Genomic DNA, 25,717 nt, shown 5'->3' with positions numbered 1-25,717 from the left:
TTGTTGCATTACCTCGTTCCTGGCAGGTTTTAATCCAACAGCAACACGAAACCACGACCTCATCAGCGCCCGTTCTTACCAAACAGGACATGCAAACCCTTCTGTACCATCGATGCAAGACCAAGACATGTGTGTGATTAACATATGAAACTCTCGGAGGCTGTCACACTGTCAAAACGAGGCCACTGTTAAACACATGAAACCGGTATAATTCCAGTAACAGGGGAGGACAGAGCTGATACGGGGCCTATCTGATGAGATGTGCTCCGCCTCCAGCTGCCACAGGAAGGAAGGGCTGCAATCAATAAGAGGAAGGGCAAGCATGAAATGGCCGAAACCTGTCTCTCTGTTCTATTATCCCTCTGAAAGCTTCCTGTTCCTCGTGGCCATGCTGCGGTTGTTGTCCCCAGCACAGCCGAAGAGGAGGAGGAGGAGGAGGAAGAGGAGGTGGAGGAGGAGGTGGTGTGTGCATGCATGTGCATGTCTGTGTGGATGGTGAGAGACATGAGGGGAGGAAGAGTCAAGGAGAGAGAATTGTGGAGAGGATAAGTGTAAAAGATGAAATGTGGAATGGAAGAAAACAACAAAAAGTGAGAGGGATGGTAATAGAAGAAAAAAAATGAGAGAAAGGTTTCACGGACAAATGTAGAAACTTTGGAAATGAGGGCTGCGGCACATATCAGCTGCATCTTCTAACAGCTGCTAAGACATGACTCCTGACTTCAGATCTCTCTCACTCACCACCCACACACACTCTCTCTGTGTGTTGCCAGTGACTTTCCATCCCATCAGCATTTTGTGTCAGTGTGTCTGCGTGTGTGTGCGTGCATTTCCAATACTGCGGAAAAAAGGGATGTGAGAGGACTGTCACCTAAGATCGCCCTGTTAACACTGAAATCAAATCCTCCTGCTTAGCTTATGTGTTCCTCCTGTCGCGGTAGCTTCTGCATGCAGGTGAACAAACAGACACTTTTATGTGGATGGGTTTCTGACAAGAAAAGAAACATAAAACTGACCTGCAGAATCCAGTGTACCAATGTATTACGCTCACTATTATAGAGAGTAAATGCTACATAACACATTAAAAAAAAATCAAGCAGCAGCACGGACTGAAAGCTAACCTAGAAACGTGGGAGGCCAATTTTCTGAATGAGCCGTAGCTCAACATAATGGGCCACCAACAGTTAGTTGGACTCTCCTGAGAAAAGTGCAGCTCCCACAGCTCTCGACACTGTTGTAAACACCTCTGCTCCGGCTATATATAGGTCGGACTGGCTCACGGCACACAGGTGGACGTCTTTGATACCAAATACTGACAAGTAGGCTGAGGGGAGGGGCAGGGGAGGTTCGAGCGAGGCAATGGTCGACGAGGAACAAAGGAGGTGAGACAGCGAGGGGGAAATGAAGGAGGTGAGCGGTGTCGGGAGTTGACGGGAGGAGGTGATGGAAGGGGGTATGTGATGGATGTGAGATATGGATGACGAGATGGGGCGAGCATGAGGCAGGAGGTCTTTACACGGCTGCTAGCATGCAGTCATGGTCTATATAAGAAGGTATAATGTCATTGTAGTCAAGGCACGGGGCTATACATAGTGATACAACAGCTGAGTGAACAGTCACACTCATGGTCTTTCATAGATTCCTTTGCTAATATACACAGCTTACATCAGCCTCAGGAGCCGAAGGAACCCAGAAAGTGACAGGACGATGACATCAGGAGGTGAGCTAAAGGAAGGGAGCGACGCAGGACATTTAGAGAGGATGAAACATGCCTTATAAGTCTATTACACGCACAGTGGAGCTGAGCTAGAAACTGTTATACATTTATACAATCCGGTTTCCCCCCAAAAACCGGGATGCTGTGTAAAACACAAAGTGATAATTTGCTAATCCTTTGAAGACTGTACAAAGACAATATATTCAATGTTTTACCTGAACATTTGCTTAGTCTGCAACATGTTTTACACAAGTTGGGACAGGGGCAACACAAAACCAGGAAAGAAACACACCCGTCTGGAACATTCAACAAGTAAACAGGTTCACTGGTAACAGGTGAGAGTAACATGAGTGGGTAAGAAAGGGAAAAGCTCAGTCGCTCACAAGAAAGAATGGAGCCAGGTTTACAACTTTGTGAAACACGCGACTGTATAAATCATATCATTACATGGGCTCTGGAAGCTGAAGAGGACCATGGGATGCAGATGAAAGCTCTGGAAAAAGATGGTTAGTAAGCACAGTGCAAGTTAATTTTAAGATAGATATATTTGTATGTCCAGTTCTATCGTAAGGTTAAAAATGTGTTTTGTGACATCATAGTGACCTCTGATCTTTGGCCACCACATTTGAATTACTTCATCTAGAATGGGACATGTTCGTATGTACAACCCAAAAGAGGCATGGGGGCATAAAAATTGTTGCAAGTTCATTTCTGTCACTTGAGAAATAAATTAAAAAAAAACACTGTGACAAAACAAAACTAGGGGCCAGCGTATAAACAGGTCAAACCGGTAAATAGCCAATGAAGCAAACTCATAACTTCACCAAACCTTTAAAAAAGTCAAGATTTTACCATCAGTTGTTGTTTCTGTGCAGCCACCTTTGTGTCTGTGTGTCTTGTTCTGAGAAAGCTTCTGTAAATTCTGGACAATGTGACGACACTTAAGTATTCCGTCAGCACCGATGCTGCGACACACCTACACACGAAAGAGTTTTGCGTCATGCCCTCCATACCGGCCGTGCAGACGTTAACTTGTGCAGAACGTGGAGTGAAGAAACACTCTCCCAGGATGCAACCTTACACATATCTCAAGCCTCGCGCTCGCTGCAGGAGAACAGAGCCTATTACATCATCACCCCTCGCCTCAGGGGGGGAACGAGGCCTGAGCGCTGACCACTGGGAGACGAGGGGTCATTACATCACTGGCAGCAGCCCCGAAGCAAGCCATAAAAAAAGAGGAGCCGTGGCTGTGTGGCAGGCGGGAAATGGACCGTGTGTGAGTTGATCGCGGCTAATGCTCGCTAACGTTGCTCATAACCACACACACACACACACACACACACACACACACAGGTCAGGTGGAGGGGCACGGACGGCTTGACGCAATGCCATGACACACACAACCTCAGGCCTTCAGCTTACCATGCACCCATTAATGAGCAGAGTTATGTCACATTATGAGACTGTAAAGTGAGCAGTGTTATAACCGCAGGCATATTCATTAGCCATCAAACTCCGATATTCATTTTAATTTCCGTTACAACTGTGCCTCCATGTCATCATTCCCAGAAATGTCACTGCACTCTGACGGAGAAACTTTCTCAATCATTTTTAAAGCACAAACAGCACTGACCTGATGTCACTGTGGGCGAGGTGGGTGTCTACAAAGTTGAGCCCACCCTATATTGTAGCAATGGCAACGTTCTACCTATGAGTTTTGTACGCTTTGAAACATGCCAAGTGGATGTATGTCAGTGGTAAGGGTCCACCTAAATTCAGAGGCAGTGTCCCTCCAAAAACGACTACGACAATTTCAAATGAGCATTTGTTTGTCATAAAGAGGCTACATCATTTCCAAAAATTAAAGTAAATACTGTATCGGCTGAGGGACTTCTGCTGACTGCTGCTGTTACAGCAGGAGACCAGGGCTATGTAGGGTGAAAACAAACTACAATTCATCAAAATGAAGAAAGATGTGAGGTCTTACTTGTCAGTATGATCAATTAAATGTTGGAGTTTTCATTTTCAGAGGATTTGTTGACGATAACTAAATACAGAATATCACAAAGAACGAAGGAGTGAGCTTCCTGGATACAGGATGTCATCAACCTCATCTTTAAAAGTGGAACAATTATGATCCTACTGCCACTATTTAAGCTGATAAGTGATCATAAAGAACGAACGTAGCAACATCAATCTAACCTGATCAACTCAGAAGATATCGAGCTTATATCTGCATCTTAGCTTACGAGCTTACATCTCAGGCCTGCTTACGTTCTCTGGCTTCATTCCAGGCATGCATAAATCTGTTGACGTGCAAACACAGGACTGTGTGTGGCTACAGTCTAGACATGAGGACTCACACTGCTGAGTAGGAGTTCATGACAAAGACAGGATAAAGAAAGGCAGAAGTGGGTTACTAGGAAGGTGGGGAAAAGGGTGGTAGTGGTGGTGGGGGGGGACAGGTAGACGGAGGCTGAGAGGGCGTCAACAAATACGACACCGACTGAAGCGTCGCACGTGAACAAAATGACGAAGGAGGAAGACGTTAAACCTGTCATCAGCATGCGGCAAAGCATTCCACTTCTCATCTATGCGTCCCTCCCTCCTTTGTGTCCCTCTCTCTGTGCTCTACAGATTATCTAAATGGAAATGACCTCCGTCTGAGACAGCCGAGTGGCCCAAACCTGATTAGTTATTTACCTCCCCTCCATCTCTCTTCCCTTTATCCACCCGTCACCCACACAAGCAGCACCGTGGTGCCTCGAGTCTTTCTTTGACGTCTTCCCTCCTGTCTCCCAACTTAGCCCCCCCACCCCCCTTTATAGTGATGATAATTTATTGTGTCATTTTATACGAGCCAGTGGACTCTCTGGTTTTACAGACTTGACAAGTGAGCCGGGAGATGCGTACAACTGTGGCAGGCGTTTGTCCGAGCGTGGTGATATACAAGTGCTTCTAAGAGCTCTTAACGTCTTTAACAACACGTGCGGGCTCACACGTCTTTATAGTAGGCTCCTCTAGTATCTATATAGCTCCTCATCTGTACATGTGTGTTGCTGAAGGAGACATCAACACGTGCTGGTGACAGAAACGTGCGATTCCACGATCTGGAAAAGGGAGAGAGAGAGAGAGAGAGAGAGATGCCCTCCAAGACGAGAGCTCTCAAGCGATATAATGGCTCTCCTTTGGGTTTAAATCAGCGTGCAGAAAGTGGTCTGCCCTGGTGTTGCCTGCTGCAGTGCAATGCAGGAGAGAGGCAAGGAGAAGATTATTTTATATATCACCCTCTGGAGCCCACTCACGCCTCTGCTGTAGGTGTGCCTATGACGCATTGCTAGGAAAAAAAAAGTCAGGCTGCGTACTATCTGTGTGTCTGTCAACGTCCTCACTTAATACAGGTGTTTTGAAAGTGCGGTTTTTCCTAACCAGCAGGGCACCCGACCACCATCATCCGAATTAAAAAGACGAGATCCCCCAGGTGGAATAAAGTTGTCTGGCAGCAGCACGCGGGGAGGATTTTTTGTCGAGTAAAGAATATCCAACTTCTGACGACCTCCTCAGTCCCCCTCCCCCCCTTTACCCACCAACACACACACACACACACACACACACACACACACACACACACACAGGCAGCAGAGGCCCCCGTCACTCCCTGACACAAATTTTAACAAACCCCCCGACACACACACACAAACTCCACTGAGCATGCATAAACAAGGCTCGCATCAGGAGAAAACGGAGCACCGTAGCCCTCTATGCTTCTGTGGAGGAATAACAGCCTCACAGTAGAAGTCTTTAACACTCTGCCTATAACTCACCCTAAAGATTAGTAAGAAATTATTAAGAAACAACTTCATTAAAACCTTTTAATAGCCCAAATCGGTTATTGTCAACAACGCAGCTTAGTGATTGAAGTGAGTGAAGTGATTGCATCAAAGCGTTCAGCTTCAGCTCGGGGACAAAGTGCTTGTTTTGATCGTGATTACACAGGTAAAACAATTAAGAATCAAACCCACTGCGACGTGATGTGAACAAGTCAACACGCACACTAACATCTGGTACGTTTTTCAAATTAAACCAAGAGGAACCCACTTTATGCTAACAGTGAAAATGCCTCCACCTCACAACTCACATAAAGATCTATTCTACGTTCATGCCTCAGATGCTCCTGCAGCAGGTTTTCTCAGAGCTGCAGGGACGTTTAAGAACAAGTACTGCAGGTAGAGCAGAGTGCAAGAGAGCTGGAGATATCTGTGAGGGGATAGGGACATCTTGTGGACATGTTATGGAAATTCCACTCAAGGGCTCGATGGCTAAATCAACCACCGATCAGCCACAACATTAAAACCACCTGCTTCATATTGTGTTTGTTCCCCTCATGCAGTGGTTTTAATGTTGTGGCTGGATGGAGAATATGACAACATGTGTAAATATAAAAATAAGTTCCTTAGCTCAATTCTAACTGGGGGACCCCTAATTTACCAGTATGCACCCAGATGGTGACACTGGACACATTTGAATACATGGATAAGATGCTTTCAACCACAACTGAAATGCAATAAGAGACACAAAACACTACTTACCAAGCATCAGAATAGAGTCTTCTTTCTTGACGTGGTTTTCCAGAATGTGCTGGAATTTGGAGAAGCTGCCCAACCAGTCGTAACTCTGCTCCGTCTTGTATCTTTCATCCCAGTAGTCAACGTCTTTGTACCTGGAGTTGTTGTCCGGCAGGTGGTCCATATTCTCTGTTAGATGTAAATGTGACCAAAAAAAAACCAACATAAAATCATTGTCTGTTACAGAGTAAAACTCTCTTAACTTCCTTTATTGTGGCTAAACTTTACTAGCTCTGATCTGAGGAACCTAAATAAAGAAGGAAGGGTCAATACGTCACTGAATCTCACTCAGGCTGTGGTGCCAGCTGTACTGAAGTCAATGGGAGATGCAGGACAAACACACTCAAACCCAACATATCTACATTATGTGACTTCTGATGAAGAAACGCCTCCAGAAAATGAAAAACACACTTCAGAGAGCAGGTCAAAGTGGCCACAGCAAGGTAGAGGGAGACAAACTGCCCAGACTCCGTTATAAAAACCTCTCAGTTTTCTGAATTGCTGAGTTATGAGAAACTTAAACTTTGTTAAACACTGTCAATGACAGATTCTTAATTATTTGGGCCTTCTTGTAAATTCGGCAAATGTTACACGTGAATTATTTCATACACTTTGCATTATTACCTCATTAATATGGTAAATATCAAATTACTGAGTTTGAGTTTCTTCTCGAAAACTACATAGAGCCTATTCAGTAAATGTTGAGAGACCACAGGTTTCTGTAGTAAATGCATTTCTGCTCCCACCACTGACCTACAGGAATGTAACTGGTTTTAGAGAGTGCAGGTGATACTGGTGCAGCTACAGGTGTAGGAGGACAGCCTCTTCACTGGACCGCAAACATGTTGTTCAGACACTCTCAGCAGTGACACAACACATATTCCTCTGTAGCCTCCATGTTGTTTCCACGTCTAAAGCTCCAGACGTAAACACACTGAGGAGGACACAGCTGTACGTGCCGTCACCGTGGCAGCGCGTGAATCCAGGTGTTAGCTTACACCGACTGCACGGCGCATGCGGGGATGAGAGACACGAGCCTCACACTGTCTCCGACATTAAATACTTGTTTTTCAGACTGTAACACACGTTACACACAACGCACTTCTCATAACAGATACTCACTGTTTCCTCGTCGACGCCAGCGGCTCTGTGAGTCAAACACCAGCTCGTAACTCTGAGTAAATCCACGTGTTGTAGTTTTACACGACAGAGCACCAGAGAGCATGCGCGTTGGCTTTGCTGCATTCACGTCAGCGTCAGACGTCGGAATTTACAAGTTTTCCGACTCCATGCAAATAAATAGCTGTACTTTTTTTATACGTGTACTGCAGCTGTACACAGTTGAACCCTCAGCAGTGCAGCCTCCATGCAGACACACGCCATTTGGTTGAAATGGTAGGTCTAGGAATACATCTTACCGCCCTGCCTGCTAGTGCTGCCATTGTTTGTGTAACATCAGCTGCTTCTTCATTAAGTGAGGATACGTGGTTTTGTCCCAAGTTTAGATAGAGATGGGACGGGTCGGCGTTCAAATGTCAGACGTTGTTTTTTTTTCTGGTAAGTTGTCTTGATTGTTAGAGTTCCGATGTTTCGGGAACGCATCATGAGGAAATGCAGACAAATCACAGGAGAAATTTACTTTCACAATTTAAGTGGCCTAAATAATGTAATGTTGTTGTTGTTGTTGTCGTTGTTGTTGTCATAAAACCTTCTATTACATGTTATTGTCAGCTAAAGTTTTTACACTAAATGTGTTTTTTTCTTTGTTTACAGCATAATTTGTTTATTTTGTTTAAGTTATCAGTGATCATGCAGCCAAAACAGTCAAAATCTTGGGTGAACTTTTCCTTTAATTGTGAAACATACTCTAAAAGAAAATCATCAACCTTGTTGTTTTGTTTATGTTGCCAACAAATCAAATTTAAACTTTTTCACTTTGAGGAACATGAAAAGGAAAAATAATAATATAAAACATCCTAAATTAGCGTTTGATTCTGTCTGTTTTCAACATATTCCTCTGCTCTGTCTCAAGATGAGACACCAGGCAGCAGTCAGTGTGATATTTATGGATCATTTGAGCAGTCTGAGAAGCATTTTGCTGCTGAGTATCCCAGCTGCCAGGATGAGCACCATGAGCAGCGCAGTCAGGCCTCGACGTAGCAGCAGCTGCCTGACCGACAGAGGCCGTGGACCTGCAGCTTCAGCTGTCTCGTCACGGCCTGATCGGATCATCTGCAGGTCTGAGTCCCACCCCTCACTGCTCAGGATGTTGGATGAAATGATGTGGACCTGGGTCTCACTCTGACCTTCAAATCAGAGAGAGGAATCAGTTCTGTGCACAGGAGGACATGTGAAAAGAGAAAGTGAAGAGTTTATTTACCCTTCTTGTGCAGTGACGGCGCTTCTTTCTTCTCTGTGACCTTGACTCCTGCTCTCACCATGGCCTGCACATAAACAGTTACAAAAGCTGTTGTAGATGAACATCAAACACAATAACAGTCCACATATAACAGCTGTTGTTTTTTTAATTGCAGTCACAGAATTATAATCTATTTAAAAATGTAGTGTCATTTCCTACTTGTGACTGTAGAGGGCAGAAAATACCAGGGAGTGTGTGTGTGTTCAGTGGTACTCTTTGCTGTTACTTCCACCCTTGATTTAAAAAGAGATACATATTTAAAACTGCATAGTTTCTCCCCCTCCTATTGTTAAGAATCAGTGCAGTAAAAAGTACCCAGAAGTTACTCTTGAGTAAAAGTTAAGATATTGTCTTGAAATATTTTGGTAAACCATACAAATTGAGTTTTGCTCCGATAAACTTTATTTCTACTTGGTACTGACCTATTTTGTCACCTCAGTGATGCATTATCCAGCTATATTTGAGTCTCAGATTAAGGAAAATCTAAACATCTAAACTGTTCTCTGTGTTGTACTCTCAGTTCAAGGTGGTAAAACACCTCTTATCTTATTATTATGTGTAATTTTTTTTCACATTTCAAGCTGTGTTCTCTCACCTCTTCAGCTGCCTTTCTCCAATTCAGCTTCCACAAGACGATGATGAAGAATGTGGACTGTAAAGTGACACAAATGAGAAGGCCCAGCCACAGCCCTGTCACAAAGAAGACAAATCAGTCAGACTTGTTTCACACGAAGACTTCAGAGTTACAGTGCGGCGTCCTCACCTACGATGCCCATTTTGGCAGCAAACATCAGGGACAGTCCGATGGGAATGCCGATGCAGTAATATCCCACCAAGTTACAGACGGCCCCGATCCTCTGCTTCCCAACTCCTCGTAAAATGCTGCCTGTCACAGCCTGCACACATCAAACACAGCTATCAGGCTCTGTGCTCGGCCCTGACATGATATCAATTTCTTCAAACTGGTCCCTTACCGCCATGGCATCTGCAGGGTGGAAGAATCCAATTATGATCACGGCGTCAGCAACCCGCTGAACAACGTCTCTGAAAGATGTTAAGAAAGATTTACACGAGGAGCATAAATGCTTAAAATGTTTTTGTCCTTTTATAATGTTCAGATGCCTTCACACTCGTCGCTTTGGGCTCCTGGATGGAGCGCAATTTGACAATTCGATCTGAGACTTGGAGAAATAATTTGAAGAATAAAGAAATACACCTCAGTAGTCATCACAGTCATACTCACGTCTCTGTCGTGAAGATGTAACCAATCACATCCTTTGATGATCCGAGTATAATTCCAACAAAGCACGAGACTGCAACTGGATTGAATACAGGAAAAACAAAGGTGCCAAAGTTTGAATGTATATCTGTCAAATAAGAAACACCCAGTGACTCTATAATACTTTATAGAAGGCAGCCTGCGGTTGTTCTTACATGCACAGATGATGGCGACCTTGCTGGCTGCAGTGGCCTGTTCAGTGTTCCCAGCACCAAGGGCATTCCCAACCCGGACACAGGCAGCGAGACCGAATCCCATTGGGAACTGTGGAGATAAAATACAACGTGTCACTGTTTAAAAGGGAACTATGAAGGGTGGGGGAAGAAAATACAAAAAATAATGACCTGAAAACCTGTTATTGTGCTCATTGTTGGCTGTAGATGCTTAGCAACAATCAAAATCCTCTAATAATGTTTAGAAATGAAGGACAAATTAGCGTTGTGGGATGTTCATGTAGTTCATGCAGGAACGAACACCTCTGAGCTCAGAATAATTGCAGAAACAGTCTGCAGTTCTATTTGCATCCAAAAAACAAAATTACCATGAACGCAATGGTGACCACCTGATGAACAACTGACTGAGCTGCCAGCTCAACATCACTGATCACACCGGCCAAGAATCCCCCGATCTCAAACGTCCACCACTCCAAACAGATCATCAGCATGCTGGGGACGGCCACCTGGATGAACAGGCCCCATTCCTGCAGGCAGTCCAGAGACCAACCTAGAGGGCAGAGTTTTACAAGTTAGGGAACAGTTTTGAACTAATTCTGCACTGTGACGAACCCTGAACTCTACAGCGAAGAGCTCCTACTATGACTGCCACCCTTTCCTTTGTGTGATATTAGAAAAATAAATTAAAAATCATATGCTGAAATGTTGAAAAGAGAAAACTGACCAGACCACGTCTCCTTGTGTAACCCCATCGAACGAATGAAGAAGTACAAGAGCAGTGCCAGCGATAACTGTGAGACAGCATTCGCAGCTGCAGATCCACTGTAGAGTTACAAAAAGCAGATGAACTTTCACCGAATTCACCATAAATGAAGGGCTGATGTGTAATATATAAAAGGGAATCTTGAGAAGAATGTGTACACATAATGTTACAAGCTACCTCTATTTCTATCTGTTGGTACACTTACACAACACCCATATCCAGCACGTAGAGGAGGACGCAGTTGCTGACTGCATTAAGAACATTTCCAAAGAATCCAGCGATCACCTGAGGCCAGATAATACCCTGCAAATTAAAAAAACAAACAAACATGGACTCAGTTTGGACTCTAACAGCAGCTCTCCGGCTGTCGTTGTGTTTCTGTAGATGTGCACTGTACCTGGTTCTGTAGGTAGCGTCCCTGCAGCTGGAACATGAAAGCAGCCTGCAGACAGGACAGTGGAGAGGAGTGAGTCAAACTTCCAAATGCAAACAAATAGGAAAATAATTGGGAATAAATGAACTCACTGGCAGAGCAGGCATGAAGATATTCACATACAGCTGGGAGACTCTGCGTACAGCAAACACAGAGACGTCTAAATTATATGTAACACTGAAACAAATGACTCAAATATGCACACGTGAATGACAGTATATGAACAAGTGAAGATTATACACTTGTTTAAGCATAAATAACTTATTGCTGGTCGTCTTCACGCAAGACTTGACTGCCACCTGGGCAAATCAGGCAACTGCTGTGCCCCAAACCCTTGGGCAACCTCAAGTTCACAGTGTTGCAATGAAGTGATAATGGTCTTAAAGCGAGACTATGTAACTTAAAAAAAAAAAATAATGACATTCCTCCTCTGACAAATTAGAAGTTAGATTCATACGCAGTAAAACCCTCTTTAATCCAGCTATACAGTGATGTTAAAACACTGTTGTGTATTAGTGACATTAGTGGCTGAGCGCTGACCGTGACACCTCTGGATTCTGTCTGACGGCGAGTAGGATGGGCTCTGTGTTGATGAGGACAGCCCAGCAGGGGAGGCAGGCCAGGAGCAGAATCAAAACACCCCTCTGGAGAATGACTCCCACACGATTTAGGTTTCCGCTCCCGTAAGTCTACACGGAAACAAAAACACAGATCAGACACAGGTGCACACGTATCAAACTGAAAGAGAATACTGAAACACAATCCACAGAAGGAGACGCAGAACAGTGACGGGTTGGACTTTTTTTTCCTTTGGATGGACAAAATGAGCTCTTGACTGATTGTACCTGAGATATGAGTGTATCACAGGCCGATGCCAAACCAGCGCCCACTGAGATGCCAGTCACATTGATGATCTGCGTCCAAAACACACACACACACATGCACAAAATAATAAAAACAACATCAACATCAACACATTTTAATTGCTTGCTACTTCATTCTCCTACATTTACAGTATTAGATAGAAGATTACAAAGGACAATGCATTGTTATACAGTAAATTAAACTGTATTACAACAGTATGAAAACTGTGTAAAAGTAGATATTTCACAGCCGGCTACATCCACAACAGACAGAGTACATGTTTACTGCATCAATTATAATAATAATATAAAATAACTTTATTATTAATATTTACTGATGTGACAATGACAGAGCCTCTTTTAGCAAGAAATCCAATCTCAGAATTGTAATATTTACAATATCAATGAGGCAATACAAACTTAGAAATATTTTTTTCCATAACCGAGTAAACTAAATAAGATAATAATATACAAAAAAAATAAATAAAAATAAACTAGCTGTTCTCAGAGGAAAATAAAGTTCCCAGAAGACAGTCTGAAGCTAGAAAGGTGGCAGGGTCCGCCACATATAAACAAAGAGTATGAAACTGTGTTGCCCTTTAAGATCAGTTTGTTTATTCAGTTATTTCTTCCCCAAAACTAGTAATAGTTTGGTGCTTTTTTTTTTTTTTTTTTTTTTTAAAGCAGAAATTTTACTTGTAATGACGTAATTTCAAATTGTGGTATTACTTTGTTTACTTACAACAGATCTTAGTACTTAAGTTGACTCACAAAACACAGATACTGTCGGTGCATGAGCTCTGGTTTTTAGCACAGAGTGACTGCAGACAGTTGTAAAGTTGTGTGTTTCTCACCGATATTGCTAACGCCACACCCGCGAGCTCAGTTTCTCCCAGGTGACCACAGAACACCGTGCTGACGAAATTTATGAGGAAGATCATCAACTGTGAAATGAACTGAAACACAAGAACAATAAAATATTAGGTAAGTAAATTAGGTAAATTTTAAACCAGGTAAAGATTAGGTGAGTGTAAAAGCCATTTTCTTAATTGAGGATAAATCACCACTAACCCTTGAGCAATACTTAATCTATTGCTTACCTAGAATTGTTCAGGCAATGTTCAGAAAGTTCCAGTTTACAGCACAAAGTTATCCAAATGTTTTTTTTTAGTATTCTGACGGGCAGTCCAGGATCCAAAATCAAATTCTGATGCCTGACCCTGAATGTATGTATTGTAACTATTTTGCCAGTATGGAAGGGAAACCAAACAAACAAAAACAAAAGGGAGAAAATGATCCTTATTCTACAGAGGACAAGGGCCACAACCAGAAAAAAGTTAATGGGTGGATGTTTGGGTTTTTTTTTTATGTTTTCCAATAATAAAAAGGCTTTGGTGCTTATACTTCATAAGAGAACAAGAAACACAGGATACAAAGTGTTGAATTTGTATGTGGGGTGTCAGATCCTATACTCACCACGGGTCCTGCTAGTTTGAAAAGCTCAGTCGTTTCATTCTTGTGGTCCACAGGGAGCCAGTCCTTGATGCTCTTCAGACACTTTGTACAGAACGTAATGAGAGTGACTCTGTGACACGGCACAAGGTCTGCTTCATGCTCGCCTTTAATTCCCTTTCTTTTTAAAACCTTCAGCCCGAAATCTTCCATATTTAAGATTGAACACAGGGGCAGGTGAAATCTCTTTTGCCACTCAGCTCCCCTGGACTGAGTCTTCTGATTGAGAACTGGACCAACCTCTCAGGTGGGACGGCCGGTTTTGCTCTCCTCCTCCGTCTCTTACAATAAAGACTCGTTTAGTCTTCTGTGCTGCCAGATGAGCAAGGCTCCGAATGCAGGACTTTTACTTATAAGTAATATTTGTAGTTGGGTTTTGTAGTTTAAGTTGAGTAAAACATCTGAATACTTCTACCTTTTCTGGCTTTTTGGACATGATGCACGAGGAAAAAGAAATAGAAAAGCAGCAGTTCAGTTCTGCAGAGTAATGTCCTTCCCCCTCCTGCAGATGGTAGTATCACACTGCTCTTTGCTGAAGATTTTACTTCCTGGGAAATGTTCATTATTGGTCCTATTTCATTATCCGTCACTGAAAAGTGGCCTGTGGCGATTGTTTCTGGCTCATGTTGGCAATCACACCCCCAAAAAAACCACTGCCATCTATCACTGAGAGTACAGTGGTGTGAACGAGAGCAGAGAGAGCCTGAACTTTAAAGTAAAACCGGGATGATTTATGTGCTGCGAGTGCCCGTTCATCTTCATCGACCACAGTTGCTTTTTTCTGTGTCAAACCCACCTAACTGGTTCTTATTCTGCCTCTCTGTGAGGGGCTGATCTCGCCCTCCTCGCTGTGAACAGCTCTGAAGCCTTCGTGCATCAAGTGGCATTGTGTCAACTTAATGCATATTCCTCCATTTCACAGTGGCTGAACTGTAATCAACTATAATTCTCGACATAAACTCAGCCCAGGAGGAGCTTTTTTCTTGTCTGCTCCTGTAGCCAATCCACCCTTATGGACAAATAATCGGTTATCTCAGCAGAACCAGGGACCACTTCAGAGTCTCTTCATCCATTTCTGGCCCTTGGAAGGCAGTCTATAGGCATTATGTAAGGGATGATTTGGTTCTTTTCCTCCTATCTTTATGTTGTTGTTGTTTTTTTTTAAATTACTTTTTATTTAGCCTTCTTATTCGTCTGGTTGCTGCTGATAAATCCTGGAGCCGACACACAGTGTTTCCAGAAGTGGTAACTGGGCTAAGCCAGAGTATCTGTTAGTCAACAGATAATTTACTTGGAGCCGAGGGGGGGATTAAGTCCTCGTACCTAAACGGCAAAAACAGGTCAGTCGTCCACGCCTTTTAAATTAATGTCAAAATACATATGTCGAGTGACTTTAACCTGCAAACTCTCTGGTGTCAAATCTAAGGGTCCTGAAGTGACAAGAAAGTGACATCACTTCCTGCTTCAGCACTAAAAAGTAAGTATTGTTTTGATTTATTCCAAAAACTGACCAATGGTTCCTCCAAACAACTCAAACTGGATGGATAACCAGCCCTACAGGTAAGAGGGAAAATATGTGTTTTTGATTTTTGGGTGAACTGTCCCTTTAAAGGGCCACTATGTAGTTCTGGAGAATAAACTGCAATATTTAGAATATTAATGAGGTCATAATACCAACTCAGCAATGTTTATCTTTTCCCTAACTGAATGTACAAACTGATCTTAAAGGAAAATATGGTCACACTGACTGAAGCTATAAAAGGTGGCAGGGTCCGCCACATATAAACAAAGTAAAACAGTATGAATCTTTTTTTTTTTTTTTTAAATCGGTTAGTTTATTCACTTTATTCAGCCATGAAAATGAATCAATAACGACTTTTTGGGGGCTGATACCGATTATTAGAAAGAGAAAGAGAAGACTGATAACTGATATTTGGGATCGACATTCATGCAGCATAAATTAAACTGTGTGAAAATTTAGAAGAACTAGTGCATGAACTATAAGTGTAATTAACTCAAATGCTGCTCTTAAGTGCAACTTTCAGCATTTATTTGATGCTTTTAGTTACTCATTACTTTCCAGATTCAGATTATTCACTGTTTATAGGCTATTAATGGTGAAGTGTTAGCAATCAGATGTCGTTGTGGGCAGTTGTAGTTTAATTAACAGCAATTTCACATTTAAAAAAAAACAAACCAAAGATACCGGTATGAAAATACCATACGAAAATACAGAATATCGTCCTGATAATCGTCCTATAATCGATGCCCCCCTATTATTTGTACTTTTTCCCACTGTGTCACGTCAAAATGTCTTCTGTGGGTGCAACATATGGCCCTGCTACACGATGAACCTACATCTACTGTATGAGCTGCATCATAATTATGTAACCCCCCTCACTCAGCATAGTGGCAACAGTTTAAGCAGCAGTGATATCAGTGGTGGTGCCCGGTGGAGAAGCCTTTAAACACTCTCTGGGTGAAGCTCTGAAGGGTGGAGAGGAGAGAACATAACATTTCTTCTGATTTTCTCTCTCCCTCTCTCTCTCTCTCTGTTTTTTTTTTTCCTTGATTCCGATGAGATCGCTGCAGACTCTGGGGATCCGGCTGGAGATGCGGAGAATAATTTGCCACAGATTCCTCTGCATAGTGGAGGCACTACCACAGACCACGTGAGAGGAATATTCAATGACGGTCCCCGACAGACCGGCTCATCTCCGCTGCTGACATGGACTCTTGGACACTGTGTTTCCTCAGCTTCCCGCAATCGGACGCGGAGGGAGGGCGGCGGTGTGTCTGAATGTAACCTCTTCCATCCTCAGCTTCTTCTTTTTCTCTTTCTTTCTTTATTCTTTCTTTCATTTCTTTTCTTCTTTTCTCCTCCTCCTCCTCCTCCTCATCCACAAGTCAAACAGTTTTCCGGAGAGGAGGGGATGGCTTGGCCGTGCATCAGCAGAGTGTGCTGCCTGGCTCGCTTCTGGAACCAGTTCGACAAATCGGACCTCTCCGTCCCGCTCACCATCCAGAACTACTCGGACATCGCCGAGCATGAGGTGCGGTCCGTCACCAAACAGGTCTCTGCGTCGGAGCGCGCGCCCGGGAACCACTACTCCATCCCGGAGCAGCGCGCCGCCTCCGGCTCCCCTCATGCGCCCGCGGATGGCCCGGCGACCCGCGGAGGGTCCTTCAGGGCGCGGAAGGAGCCCAGTTACAAGCCCCGGGAGGACTACCACCCGCCCGGGGTGCCTTTCCCCAGCGTCACCCAGTACAAGCAGGATTTCAAACCCTGGCCCATTCCCAGGAAGGAGAACTTCCCTTGGATTAGTAACGGGGGCAGCAGGGCGGACAGTGTGTCGGACAGCCCGGTGAACAGTCACCACCCCGGGGAGAGAGAGGAGCGGGGCAGGGGGCAGAGGTGGGGGGAGCAGCAGGGGATGGAGGAGAGGAAAACCAGCTCCTACAGGTACATGTCGTTCTCTGTGGCTGGTGTTCTCCAGACCACAGAGAGCTGGTGCTGATGCTGAAGCCTGATCACATCTCATCACACGCTTTTTATTCATAGTTCACTGACTTCCAGACACAGAGAGCCTGCATGGAGATGGGTTTCATCAAAGTGTGTGTGAGAGTGTTTTAGGTCTGTGTGTGTGTGTGTGTGCATGTGTGTGCAGTTGTCCTTTTTTGGCTTGTGGAGCCTCCAAAGACAAGAAATCTTTACCTTACCATCCCCCTTTTCTCTCTCTCAGATGATGAGATTTGATATGAGAGCCACCAAAGGGTGATCATCCCATGTCAGACTGATTGATCTGAATCGATTTCAGAGGCCTGGAGAAGTTAAACCCGCGCAGGGTTACATGAAAATGAGAGAAAAATAAAAAAAGAAGTGTAACTTTTAATCAGATTTGATCCTCTGTGTGGTCCATACCTCCAGGTAGTGTTCATATTTAGTATTTAAAGGGCTGCTGTAGTGATTTGGAGTTGTGTGTGTAAATAAGGATCAATATAGAGGCTCAGATATCAGGAAACAGATTTTTATTGCATCACAGATGGGAATTTTAAATAAGCAATCATAAATCATGTGGTAAATCAAGAGTGTTTTGTATCTTCACATCCCTTCTCACAATGATATCGTGAGGCACAATATGGATCCCAATATTTTGAACTCAACTCTAAAGTACTTCATAAGCGCTGGGACTGGGCCATGAACTCAAATATCACCATGTTTTTGACCGAGCACCTTGATATTGTGACATTAGTTTAGGGGATGACAACTGGTACTTTCACAAAATATTAACACACTGAGTTTTTGGATAAATAATCATCAGTAATGTTGATAGAATGACTGAGTGTGTAAAAGCAAGTAGAACAGTCTGGTAAGTTCAGAGTTCAAGTTACATAATTTTACATTTCCCACTCAAGCTCCAACACACTTCAAGTAATGCAACTTAGAAGTATCTTCTATCTTTTGAACTCTACTCTCTCAGAAGTGTCTTCAGATGACCCCTCTGACATCATCAGGGTTATTTTCTCTGCCAGCACCACAGAAGACGTCTCCACAGGCTCAATGTCCCTTCAGTTCAGTCGTTGCTGATGCTGTAATCATAGATGCAGTCAACACCATTATTATCCACCATCCACACACTGCACCCAAGGCATCACATCAGAAACACGTCTGATACAAAACCTCCAGCCCACTGAATCTAATCCACAGAGCGCCTGTCAGCCTACTGATGCATCTGTCTTCCTGCAGGCACGAGTACAGGCCGTGGACGGGGGCGAGACCGGCCAAAAGTGCGAGGAGAAACCCTCCGGCTCAGTACTCCAGCCCTGGGACGGAGGCCACCCAAGTCCCGCGTGAGACCAGCTACCAGGCCGCCTACAGCGGGGACGCCCAGAGGTCCATAGGGCCAAATCAGGGGGAGCACATCATCCCGTCTGCCAGCACCTACATACAACCCGCTGCCGTCCCCCAGCCCGTCCCCACCCCCACCCTGCAGGCCGGCAGCACGCCGAGCCCCCCCGGCCTCCAGCAGGGCGTCCCGCCCGAGAGGGCCGATCTCAGTGGAACGACCAAGGGAGAGGTAAGCAACGTTGTGTCGCCACGTAACATAACCCAACCAGCAGTGAGTTCAACAAGGTCATCGGAGGAGCAGCAGGTTTAAACTGCAGCACGCTCCTCCTGAAAGTCATCTTCACTCATCTCCCCGGTGGCCCGCTGCTGTTGGGCCGTCTCAGAAAAGTGATACAGCATTCTGTCCCTAAGCAGCTCAAAGTGACCCAGCTGTTTAAAACAGGCCATGTACTGCGTTAGGTAACACTCTGCTGGTGCTACGCTCATTACTTTGACCTGAATAGAGCTGGTGCTTGATGAGAACGAAAAAAATGGGTGATTCTTCCAACTGTGCTCCAATTTGGGCAGATAATAAAACATGCTGGCGAATATGTTGGTGTCATTTTGAAAATAATCTCTGACCGCAGCTGCACTGGAAGAGGAAATTATTCCTACCCAATATGAAAACAGTGCTTGTTCAGACATACTTCACATTCCAACCATAAAATCTTAGACATCAACTTTGCCATATAAGTTAGACTTATATATTTCATTGATTCAAGGTAACTGATCTTAACATCACCTTTTTTACATTTGCATACACAAGAAATATTATTTCCAATTATGTATTAGGGTTTTATACAGATCTTTGTGCATGTAAAGTTAAAATGTCCACGTCCACACCAACAGAAGCTCCTCTCTCCCACAGAAAACACTGCTCCCAAACGCCTCGTCAGTAGTCCCGCCTTTAATTCAGTGACTTTGTGACATCACGCTACATCACCACATCACACATTGGAATAATTTATGCCCAGCGGCTAGTCTGACACAGATGAATTGATTTAGCACAGCTGTTCTGTTGCTGTTAACGGTGCTGGCTCAGGCGTGTGTGAGCTGACCAATCGGAGCAGACTGGATCTTCAGGAGGGAGGAGCCTTAAAGAGACAGGAACTAAATAAGGCTTGTAAATTCTAGTAGTAACCCAAAATACAATTATAATCCTGAAAATGAGCGTAATATGTTTCCTTAAAGTGCTGGAAATTACAGCCAATGAAATGGTGACACTGATACTTTATTTTTGGTTTTTAATCTCAATTTTCAGGCTCTTGTTCTTAAGTCATTTGCTTCACTGTCACATGAATAACTCAGTGGACAAACACTCAAACAAGTTGTCTTTGCGGTATTAAAGAAACAACACAAACCTAAAGGGACATTTACTCTTTAATAAACCAAAAACTAAAATAAAATGAAAATAGGGTCAAAAGTTACAGGGAACTACAGGGAAACACTACTTATAATATTGACATACTTAATATTAAATCGTGTGACTATTCATTTATTCCGGCTCGAGCAGTGTTGCAAACAACAACTAAAAAAAACATCACATTATTTTACATTTTGTCCCAGATTCCCCTCTGCTCCCAGACATAATGAGACGGAGAGACGGGCACACAAAGAACCAGATTTTACAGTCTGGTCGAAGCAGAACTAACTCCGAAACAAGGCGAGAGGATTTGCTCAGGAAAGCTGCGACAAATTCAGAGTCAGGTCGCTCCAGATTATGGCAGGATAAACTGGGTGAGGGGACACGCCCCTGCTTTTCCCCTTTCCCTGGGTGCTTGTTGCTCAGGTCAGCTGTTGCGTGACAGCAAGTGAGAGAGTTTTTTGGGAATCTCCGGAGGTTTAGTGCCATCCCTCCTCCCCGCCCACAGCCCTCGGTGCCATCTGGCAGCAGAGAGCCGGGGCTGGTTTTGTGTGTCTGCTGCCCCAGTAAATGTCACACTGGAAGGTGTTTGAGACGGCTGGGAAATGTGTGATAACGTGTTTGCAGGGTCGTGGATGCCATTGTGGAAACGGATGACCTCTGTGTTCAGGGGTTTTAGGAGGATGGGGATGGTTGTGTTTCTGCTTTAGTGGATTAAACTGAAGTATTTTTAGAATCAGTTGTTTAAAATTTGACTACTCTTAGTTGAGAGAAGTTGAAATGGAAACTTGCAGTCTCACAGTCCTCGGTTTTAGTTCAGTGTGTTGATGTGTCATGTTTTACTTTTCATTTTCTGTCTTTGTCTGTTTTTTTCTTTGCCCTTTGTTGGTTCATCTAGTTTTTGTCCTCCATGTTCCCGTTTTGTTCTCCGCGGCCTCTGGTTTGTCTTCATCTTTGTATTTCTCTCGTGTGCTCTCCTTGGACTTTTCTTTGCCTGCCTTTTGTATGTTTGCATTTTGGATTTCAGCTGTCATTATTGCCGCCTGCCTCTGAGTCTACCTTTGGAGAGTCGTTCAAATGTAAAACGTTTCAACTTTTTTTTTTTTTCTGCTTTTTACTTTGGTGACACATTTTGGTGACACACGCGTGTCTTCCCTCAGTCGCACAACTTCAGACGTTTGAGTATAAAGTGATTAATGCATGAGAGGAAAAAAATAATAACCTTCTGGTTATTTGCATAATTCTCAGAATAATGACTGCTCTTGTTAGGCAGCCGTGTCCCTCAGACTCCTGGGCGATGCTGATGGAGGTCGGAGTGAGAGATGTCAATGGCAGGACGCGGGCTCTATTAATAACGCTGGCCCAGTTGGAGTGAGAGTTCACGGCACATTAAGGAGGGATGTGCTGCCGGCAGTGTGTTTTCGGGGGCAGGGACCAAGAACTGCAGTCACATATAACACACACACATAAGAGTTGGCTTTTTTTCAGCTATACCATCTATCTGCCAGTGCGACACAAACCAGCCCGGCAGCCAAATCGAGTTGATCTTAGATAATCCACCCCAGTCACCGCCGTCCCACTCTCTGCCAACTCATTTATTGACTCACCAGCCCCCTGCAGAGGTGTCCGACCAAGAATTACACATCCCACTCCAGCCTGCATTACGCTGGGTCAGGGGCCCTCCGCTGGTATTTTCTCTCTCCGAGGGCATTCTCGGTTTGCGATGCCACTCGGTAAAACGCACCAGAGTGCGTTATCACCAGCAGACGACGCGTCCCAGGATCCGATCGTATCTTTTCATTAAAAAGATTCAGTGGCTGAGTCACATTTTAAGCTGTTGAAATCCAAAATCAATCCGCTCCTGATGATAAAGGAGTCGGGTGGCCGTGAAATTGTCATTAATGCTCAAATCAATCTGTCAGAGTGTGTGCTCCCCCTCCTCCACCACCTTTAACGCATCAAATCCATCTCAACAGATAAACGATGGCTCTAATTGTATGACACGCAGCAGACAATTGACTGATTAGATCAACCGAGAGAGAAAGAGGGAGAGAGAGAGAGAGAGAGAGAGAGAGAGAGAGAGAGAGAGAGAGAGCGACGTTGTTTTCTCGAACCCACTGAACTCGCAAACCTGACTGAAACCATCCCAGTGAGAGGTTGTCGCGAGCCGTCAGACGAGAGAATGAACCTGTGTTAAACCTGCAACCCGGCTCGTCTCGCTTGTCCGTCTTGAATGAGTGCAGCCCTGAACTCTCAGCACAGTGTGTTTGTGTGTGTGTGTGTGTTAGGAATCAGGCCTGCCAAGCACAACACAAGGCAAACAGATTTGCGAGGGACGGGGGCTGTTTAATCCGGAGAGTGTGTCAGGGATGAGCAAGACAAAACCGCTGAACGGGGGGGGAACACATTTAGCATGCAGAGTGGAAACCTCAGCAGGAAACTCTGGGTTGTTGCAAATTCTTGGTTGTTTTATAGTCAGCTTAGAGGCAGCAGTCCCCCCCACCCCCAAGTTTTTTGGGATTGTGCGTTAAGAGTTCACGGGCAAACCCTGATTAACTTCTGAACACAATGTTTGACAGCGCTGTGTTTTAATATGGCACCGACATCAGACACAGAGTAGAGGGATGGATGTGGATTTAAACTGCATGAGGAGCACAAAGAGCCTGCAGAGACAATGCAGCCTAAAAATGTGCTCCTCTGTCTCTGCATACTGAGGGGCAGGAACAGAGGGGTGACCCCTCTGCCAGAGTCAGAGGGTAGTAGGCTTGTAAGAAACATGGTTGAAATGAAGGTTACTTTAATGTAATGCTTAACGTGGACATCGGTGCATTAACGAACAGGCGCACTGACTGGCCTCTCGATCAGAGCCTCCGTGTAAAGTGACACAGTATAATTTCGTGTTGTGAACTCAGTCAGACAAGCGAAGCGACCACACGGAGACTCAAAAAAGACAACAGAATGCAAAACGAGCGCAAGGACATGATGACAACAAAAAGGCATTCAAGAAGACACCCGGCATCTTTCGGTGGAACAGTTTCTCACATGTGATTCAAAGCAAGAGTTGACATCGTGAATCAGTCAGCACACCTCAAGTGTTGATATGTAAAACTTGTTATTTCCTCACTTGGTGAAAAAAATGGACCGTTCCACCACACCAATGACCACAAAGAGATCCAAAACGACCACAAAGACCGATCAGCCATGACATCAGAACCACTCGTTACAATCAAATGCTCTGTTGGGTCCTGGCATTCATGTTGATGTCACTTCAATACACCAGCACTCATGAATGACCCAAGGATGTGACGAAGAGCACAAGATGTCGACCTGGACTCCAACTTGTCCAGATCCCAATCAGATCGAGCATCTGTGGGACATGCTGCAACAAATCCAATCAATGGAGGCCCTGCCGCGTTATTGGACTTGGCTCTGATCGAGGCATGTAAACAGGACCTCCGGGGGAGACCGGTGGTGTCTGGTGACTGACGTTCGATCAGATCTGAGGAATTTGGAGGCCATGTTGACGCCTTTGTCTCTTTGTCAAGTTCCTCGGGCCGTTGGTTTTTCGTGTGGCAGGGTGTGTCGTCCTGCTGGGCGAGGAACTGCCATCACAGGGTGCCTTCGTCATGAGTGGGTGATCTTGGGTGAGTATTTGTGTGACGTATCCACGTGAATGCCAGGACCAAATGTTGTCCAACAGAGCTTTGTTCACCCAGCCTCTTCACCCGTCAGTGGTTTTAATGTTGTGCTGATCGAGGTGGAGAGGCCTTTCACACGTCGCTCTCCAGTCGCCAGCTGTCTCATAAACTAGCTGTGGCTGTGGCTATTTCAAGTTACAATTAGCAGAATATAAAGTTGTTGTATTTGGCATTTGTGTCCAACACTCAATAGAACTATTAATAATGACTTTACACATTTTTATTCATTATAAAAATGTGCCACTTCTTTAAAACTGCCATCTAAAATAACTGTACACTTTCTAAACCCTCTCCTGCTGCTGCCTCCTTTCATCCCTCCATCCATTGTTTTTCGTTTTATTCCCCCCTCTTATTCTAACATCCATCCAAGCCAGGCTTTCTCCCCCCGCTTTTCTCTTGCCTCTCCTTTCACTTGGACCTCTTCCCTTTTCCCACGCTGCCCGGGACTACAGAGGGGGGGGCCCTGTGCCAAGCTGGCAGGACTGTGGCAGGAGGGGTGGAGGAGACGAGACGATTGAATTAAGAGCAGTGGAAAAAAGGCAAAAAGCTGGTTGGGGGGAAAAAAACGAGGAGAGAGATCCAGCGTGTGATGGAGAATGAAAGGGAGGCGGACGGGGGGCTTAGTGAGCACCATCTGATGGATTATCTGTTAAAGTGTTGCATCGGGTTGCAGTCTTCTTTGGCACCAATCTAATTTAGGAGCGAGGCAGACCTGGCTGCTACACAGAGCAAAAAAGCCTGTGTGTGTGTGTGTGTGTGTGTGTGTGTGTGTGTGGGAGGAGGTGAACACACTCACTCACCACTCTGACTTGCCGAACAACATGTACTGCCTTCCACCCGCCACCCACAGCGCCGCACGGCCACATTCAGCAGGCCGTCAATCTCTGCAGAGGTCTGATAAAAACAGCCACAGCTGGGCGAGTTAAATTGAAATTTTTCATTGACAGATCCAGTAATTGCTACAGAACACGGGCGACTTTTTTTTTTTTTTTTTTTTTATTCATTCGCCGCAGCTCTGATGGATTCTGTACTTGCGCTTGAGAAAACAGCTGCCATCAGCAGAACTGAGCAGCACTAAGCAGGAAGTAGCAGACCTGATGCTTTCTGACGGCACAGCCCGGGCCAGTCTCCTCTCATTTCATGGGTCTGGTGTGAGCAGCCGCGGCTCTCTGGTTTCATCTGTGTGATCAGTTTAAGAAGAGGCTGCTGTTACACCTGTTTATCTCTCTCTCTCTCTCTTGTGTCTCAGGAACATCTGGTGAGGACCAAGCTCCCTCCCAACCCGTCCGCCGTCTTCCAAAGCGGATCGAGGGTCTTCAACATCTGACAGCTGCTCCCCAATTTTCCAACCATTCCACTTCGATCGGTTTCAGTTTTAAGGAATCAACAGGGGAATGATTTCCAGTCCATTCCACAAACACAAGAATCTATGCAAGGGAATGTATTGTTGTGAAGCCTGTGGAGCTGCAGCGTCAGTATCCCTCCTCCTCCTCCTCCTCCTCCTCTTCCTCTTCCTCCTCCTCCTCCTCTCTGCCCCTGTTCGCTGTGGAAATGAACATGCATGTAACGAAATAGTTTTAAAGACAAGCTTTTTTTTTGTTGTCGTTGTTTTGTTATAGATGCACACAAGAAACTGCCTGCTCTGTGTGGTAGTGTGTGTGAGTGTGAGTGTGTGTGTGTGTGTGTGTGTGTGTGCGTCCTCCTGTTGTACATGACGTTGAGTCTGCTCCAGTAACGAATGACGCGGGCGGTCGTTAAGTGTGTATGCTTAAAGACGTCGACCCCCTTTGGTGTTGCTAGAAATCTGCTTGGAAAAAAAAAAAAAAAGTTATTTATTTCCTCAGTATTCAGTCAGTTTGCTATTTTGAGAAAACAGTATTGTTCGGTCTATTATTTTGTAAATCTATTGTTAAAAGAAAAAAAAGAGCAAATATATCATGTAAGTGAAATTACAATAAAAGAATATTAGGTTCTTAGCACTTTC

At 44.6% G+C, this 25,717-nt stretch overlaps 3 protein-coding genes across 7 annotated transcripts in view; 1 reads left to right on the top strand and 2 right to left on the bottom strand.

Annotated features, from left to right (window-relative positions):
• The window catches only part of ece2a (endothelin converting enzyme 2a), a 70,829-nt gene extending 63,208 nt beyond the window's left edge, over window positions 1–7,621 (bottom strand). The window contains exons 1-2 of one of the 4 annotated variants that reach the window (XM_037084861.1): window positions 7,465–7,621; window positions 6,307–6,471 (exon numbers count right to left, since the gene is read on the bottom strand). In XM_037084861.1, the coding sequence (XP_036940756.1) occupies window positions 6,307–6,471; window positions 7,465–7,567 (268 nt within the window). In that variant the 5' untranslated portion in view covers window positions 7,568–7,621. Of the gene's footprint in view, window positions 1–6,306; window positions 6,492–7,095; window positions 7,282–7,464 lie in introns of those variants that run through there. The other 3 variants (XM_037084863.1, XM_037084862.1, XM_037084864.1) reach the window with 3 other exon arrangements.
• Window positions 7,622–8,262: 641 nt separating this feature from the next.
• LOC119011599 (multidrug and toxin extrusion protein 1-like) lies at window positions 8,263–14,185 on the bottom strand. The gene is made up of 16 exons (XM_037084865.1): window positions 13,749–14,185; window positions 13,127–13,228; window positions 12,255–12,323; window positions 11,950–12,098; window positions 11,502–11,544; window positions 11,374–11,418; window positions 11,182–11,279; window positions 10,938–11,035; window positions 10,582–10,763; window positions 10,196–10,304; window positions 10,005–10,080; window positions 9,736–9,805; window positions 9,525–9,657; window positions 9,357–9,451; window positions 8,723–8,786; window positions 8,263–8,648 (listed from the first exon to the last, which is right to left on the bottom strand). Exons 1-16 carry the CDS (start codon window positions 13,935–13,937, stop codon window positions 8,413–8,415), a joined length of 1,758 nt encoding a protein of 585 aa, XP_036940760.1. The 5' UTR covers window positions 13,938–14,185; the 3' UTR covers window positions 8,263–8,412.
• map6d1 (MAP6 domain containing 1) lies at window positions 12,071–25,717 on the top strand. Of its 2 annotated transcripts, XM_037084860.1 has the most exons (4): window positions 12,071–12,092; window positions 16,377–17,247; window positions 18,532–18,862; window positions 24,983–25,717. In XM_037084860.1, the coding sequence occupies exons 2-4, from the start codon at window positions 16,718–16,720 to the stop codon at window positions 25,058–25,060; spliced, it is 939 nt and encodes a 312-aa protein (XP_036940755.1). In that variant the 5' UTR covers window positions 12,071–12,092; window positions 16,377–16,717; the 3' UTR covers window positions 25,061–25,717. The 2 variants fall into 2 exon arrangements, with proteins under 2 accessions (XP_036940755.1, XP_036940753.1); XM_037084858.1 differs by lacking the exon at window positions 12,071–12,092 and having other exon boundaries at window positions 15,719–17,247.

This window comes from Acanthopagrus latus, chromosome 21 (genome assembly GCF_904848185.1).
Source record: "Acanthopagrus latus isolate v.2019 chromosome 21, fAcaLat1.1, whole genome shotgun sequence".
NCBI classification, from domain to species: Eukaryota; Metazoa; Chordata; class Actinopteri; order Spariformes; family Sparidae; genus Acanthopagrus; species Acanthopagrus latus.
The sequence above is the reverse complement of the archived record's forward strand: the minus strand, read 5'-3'. Positions and strand labels throughout refer to the sequence as shown.

Bases quoted from the DNA above. Each gene is read 5' to 3' on its own strand.
- LOC119011599 (XM_037084865.1), bottom strand. From the start codon at position 13,937: ATGGAAGATTTCGGGCTGAAGGTTTTAAAAAGAAAGGGAATTAAAGGC. The intron at 12,099-12,254 runs GTACAATCAGTC...GTTTCCGTGTAG, and splicing joins GTGATACACTCATATCTCAG to ACTTACGGGAGCGGAAACCT. The intron at 9,452-9,524 runs GTGAGGACGCCG...TCTTTGTGACAG, and splicing joins TGCCAAAATGGGCATCGTAG to GGCTGTGGCTGGGCCTTCTC.
- map6d1 (XM_037084860.1), top strand. From the start codon at position 16,718: ATGGCTTGGCCGTGCATCAGCAGAGTGTGCTGCCTGGCTCGCTTCTGG. The intron at 17,248-18,531 runs GTACATGTCGTT...GTCTTCCTGCAG, and splicing joins AGGAAAACCAGCTCCTACAG to GCACGAGTACAGGCCGTGGA. The intron at 18,863-24,982 runs GTAAGCAACGTT...CTTGTGTCTCAG, and splicing joins GTGGAACGACCAAGGGAGAG to GAACATCTGGTGAGGACCAA.